The sequence below is a fragment of the Leiobunum rupestre genome, chromosome 2 (assembly GCF_980474605.1).
Source record: "Leiobunum rupestre chromosome 2, qqLeiRupe1.1.hap1, whole genome shotgun sequence".
Lineage (NCBI taxonomy): Eukaryota > Metazoa > Arthropoda > Arachnida > Opiliones > Sclerosomatidae > Leiobunum > Leiobunum rupestre.
The window spans coordinates 39,293,141-39,296,934 of record NC_143385.1 but is presented as its reverse complement, the minus strand read 5'-3'; the positions used below and the strand labels follow the sequence as shown (position 1 = coordinate 39,296,934).

The 3,794-nt window shown below is 36.3% G+C and overlaps 1 protein-coding gene across 1 annotated transcript; it reads left to right on the top strand.

Moving 5' to 3' along the window:
* The first annotated feature begins 567 nt into the window (after nucleotides 1-567).
* LOC149957488 (uncharacterized) lies at nucleotides 568-1,170 on the top strand. Its single transcript, XM_090167056.1, has one exon. It carries the CDS (start codon nucleotides 568-570, stop codon nucleotides 1,168-1,170), a length of 603 nt encoding a protein of 200 aa, XP_090023182.1.
* The last annotated feature ends 2,624 nt before the right edge of the window (nucleotides 1,171-3,794 follow it).

Below are 3,794 nucleotides of genomic sequence, written 5' to 3'. Positions count from 1 at the left end.
CAACAGAGAAAAATATAAGAAAAGATGTTGGGTTCGCGAAATTTTCCTAAAATGTGAAGAACAAGGTGACTTTAATAATTTGGTCCTCGAAATTCGAATGAGAGACAGATAAAGCTATTTTAGGTAAGCCTTGGTGAAAATTGTATACTTCTGTATGAAATTCTAGTTTAACTTTCTTAGATTTTATATAGGTTCTTTCGAATGTCACCTGAGCAGTTTGATAAAATATCAGAGCTAATTAGAGCCAGGATTCAAAAGAAAGATACTAGTATGAGGAAAGACATCACACCAGAAGAGAGGCTAGCAGTTACCTTAAGGTAGTATAGAAATATTCTACTTTTCATTTTGAACAGTTCTTTAAAACTTGTATATGTATTTGTCCCTTAGATACCTAGCTAGTGGAGATATGTAAATAAGCTTGTCATTTGGGTTTAGACAAGGCACACCTACAGTATCCAATATAATCCGTGATACCTGCCGAGCAATCTGGGATGAGTTGTCACCACTTAACGTCAAATTCCTCAATCTAATACAGAATGGGAGAACGTTAGTAATGGATTGGAAAAAATGTGGCATATGCCACATGCCCTGGGGGCGCTAGATGGGAAACATGTTGTAATTGACTGCCCGGCTATAAGTGGATCTAGATATTTTAATAACAAGGGAACATTTAGAGCCATTAGCAGGATACTATGTGACTCACATTACAGGTTTACGATGGCTGATAATGGCAGTCAAAGTGATGGCGGTATTTTTGCTCAAACTACATTTGGTGAATATTTGCAAAGTGAAGGCATTAAACTTAAATTACCAGAAAAAATTTACAACTATAGATTGTCTCGTGCGAGACGTGTTATTGAAAACACTTTTGGTATTATGGCAGCACGATGGAGAGTTTTTCGTAGACTCATTAATGGAAAACCCGAGAATATTGACGGTATTACAAAAGCCTGTGTAGTCCTTCACAACTTCATGATGGCTGACGAGTTAGGTTTGCCAACCCAACGAAGACAATACAACCCATCCAATTTCACTGACGCAGAAGATGCTAATGGGGAGTTATTACCCGGTGCTTGGCGTGGGATTATTGCTGGTGACTATGTTTTACGGGATTTTGAATTTAGAGGTGGAATTTTGGAAACTGACCTGCCAATACACCAGGACATTTAAGAGGAATTCTAACCAATTATTTATGTAATGAAGGTGCTGTAGAATTACAAGAAGCATACGTAAACCAAGGCAGATTTAATCCCATGAAAACCATTGTTTTTTTATATTCAATACCGCTCTTATTAAACTATATTTCTATGAGTCATATTATTATATTAAAATGTTATATGCATATTCCAATGACCATATTTTGAATTAAAATGTTTTTCATTATTTATCTAACGACTTCTTACTTATGCCATACATTATTTTTTTATCTGTGGACTTTATATTTATATCGTATAGTATTTTTTCAAACTTAAAGCGAACCTCTGCTTGATCAAATTCATTGAGTTCCATGAATTTCTAAAATAGAAATAATTGTCGTCCTCTTTTTTTTAAATCAGTGGACGTGTTTGAATTTTAAAAGGCTCCATCAATCCAGCAAGGTTGTTGGTGGCATTTTCTAATATATTTAATATTTCCTTTTGTCCACCATCCTTTTTTCTCTTATTTCTAGTAGGTTTTAGACTTGGTGATGGTGGTGGCACATTTTGTGGTGTTTGTACGCTACTGGATGAAGGTACAGTAGATGATGGTAGACTAGGTGATGCGGGTAGATAAGGTGGTGAAAGCGCAGTAGCCGATGAAGGCAATATAGATGACAATAAAAGATTTTAATTTTTATCCGTTGTGCTATACAAAATAAAATCAGCGTCTAAATACCACATTATATCTAAATGCTAATCACTAAATGCTACCTATCAAACCTCTCAATGGGAGATAATAAATCGCCTATGGAATTGAAAATCTTGTTAGCCATTACACCATCCTGATATTCATGTACACGATTTAATTCGTTGTTCAGGCTGAGTTGCGAGCTTCCATCCATTTTAGATGTGGTACTATACATGTTAAAAAGTTAAATATGATTAATATCACACTATGTTTAAGTCGAACATCAGTTACAATACCATTTATAAGCTACAGTTCTTTCTAAGAAGCCTTCTTATATGAAGTATAATGGTCATTTTGGCTTGGGTACATCAGCACTCCCAGCTTCACTCTTTTTGGCTTTCATTAAGTTCTTCCTTTCTCTCATAAATCGATCTCTCAAGGCTACCCATTTATGTGAAGCATCATCGCCTATAAGGATTTACAATTAAATACCAAGCAAGCAAATATAAGACAATAATAATAAAGGCCTACCACTTTTACCTGAGACTTGGAGCTCTTCCCCTATTTTATCCCAGTTATTTGCTGTTATGGTCCTGTTTTTATAATCCTGATGGCTCGTATCATATAATACTGGTCGGTTTCTCACCTACTCAATTAACCTTTCGTTATTAACTAACTTCCACTTACTAGATTTCATTTCAGACGCCATTGTAGCTTTGAAAACAAAATTATGAAGATTGACGTCACCAAATAAGACGTAAATTTTCCCAAGGTTCTGATTGGCTACGTAATATTTTACGGAATGTTACGCCCGAAAGAAGTAGAAAAGGCTAGTCCTTCACCGAAATCTCGTTTTCGTTGACGGGCGCCGAAAAGTTTTTCGTCACGGTACGTTTTCGTGTTTTTCGGTGGTTTTTTGTCTAGTGAAAACCGAGCTTAATTGATTAATTGCATTTACACTTTTATGTATACGTATTTATATATAAGGAAATATAAAATTTATTATAAAAGTATAACCAAAAATATAACTCATGGTTATTGAGTAATATCGACGTGACGTATGTCGACGTCACCCATACTTTTTCGTAAAGTTAAAAAAAACTGCCCTAAAAATGGCGGAAATAACCCGAAGCTACAGAGCGAAGATACCCTTTACCAGTAAACGTTAAATTCGTGGCATAATGATTTCCTCTATCAAGTGATTCAAGTCACCTTATAGCGAAAGGAAAGCCTTCAGTACGTTGTGAGCAGTAACACGAGTTAGTCAATGCAATTCCTTTCCTCGGTCTGTTACCACCTGGAGAGGGCGATAAGATAATTCTTTTGTATTATCTGACCGGGGGAAGAAATTCTAAAGAAAGGGCGAGCGAACGCTCCCAGTCGAAAGCCAGCGAGGTGTCAATAGGCTGGCAGAAAAGGAAAATGCGCGGATGCGAACCAATTTTTTAAGAGTGGACCTTCTCCAAAAACCTGTTTTGCGGAAAGCGTAAATGAATGAATACATGTAGCTTTATTACCGTCCACAAGTAGTGGTTCCTTTTTAAAAAGGGAGGAGTAAAACTCTAACGGTACCATGATACATAGATTAAAATATGAATACTACTAATACAAATAAAATAATACATAAATTAAATTAATGGTATATAAAATGAGAGCAGGAGCAACTATTTTAGGAAAACCAATGATTCAGCTTAGTTATTTATCAAACGGTTTTGGTTTGGTCCCACGCGAGCAAAATATCTTTCATTTACTTTAATTAAGTCCATTCAATCTCTCACCCCACGCAAAAACCAAGACGTTCTTGTAATTCAACGTCCCTTCAATGTTCATAGTCCAATGGTAAACGATGATGCGCGAGAGCGCAACAGTCCATCACGATATGGTAGATGTCCTGTACAGGTGAGCCACACAAAGACCATACGGGCTCTTCCGCGAATAAATCGGTGAAGCGGCTAGTAGTTGGGAGA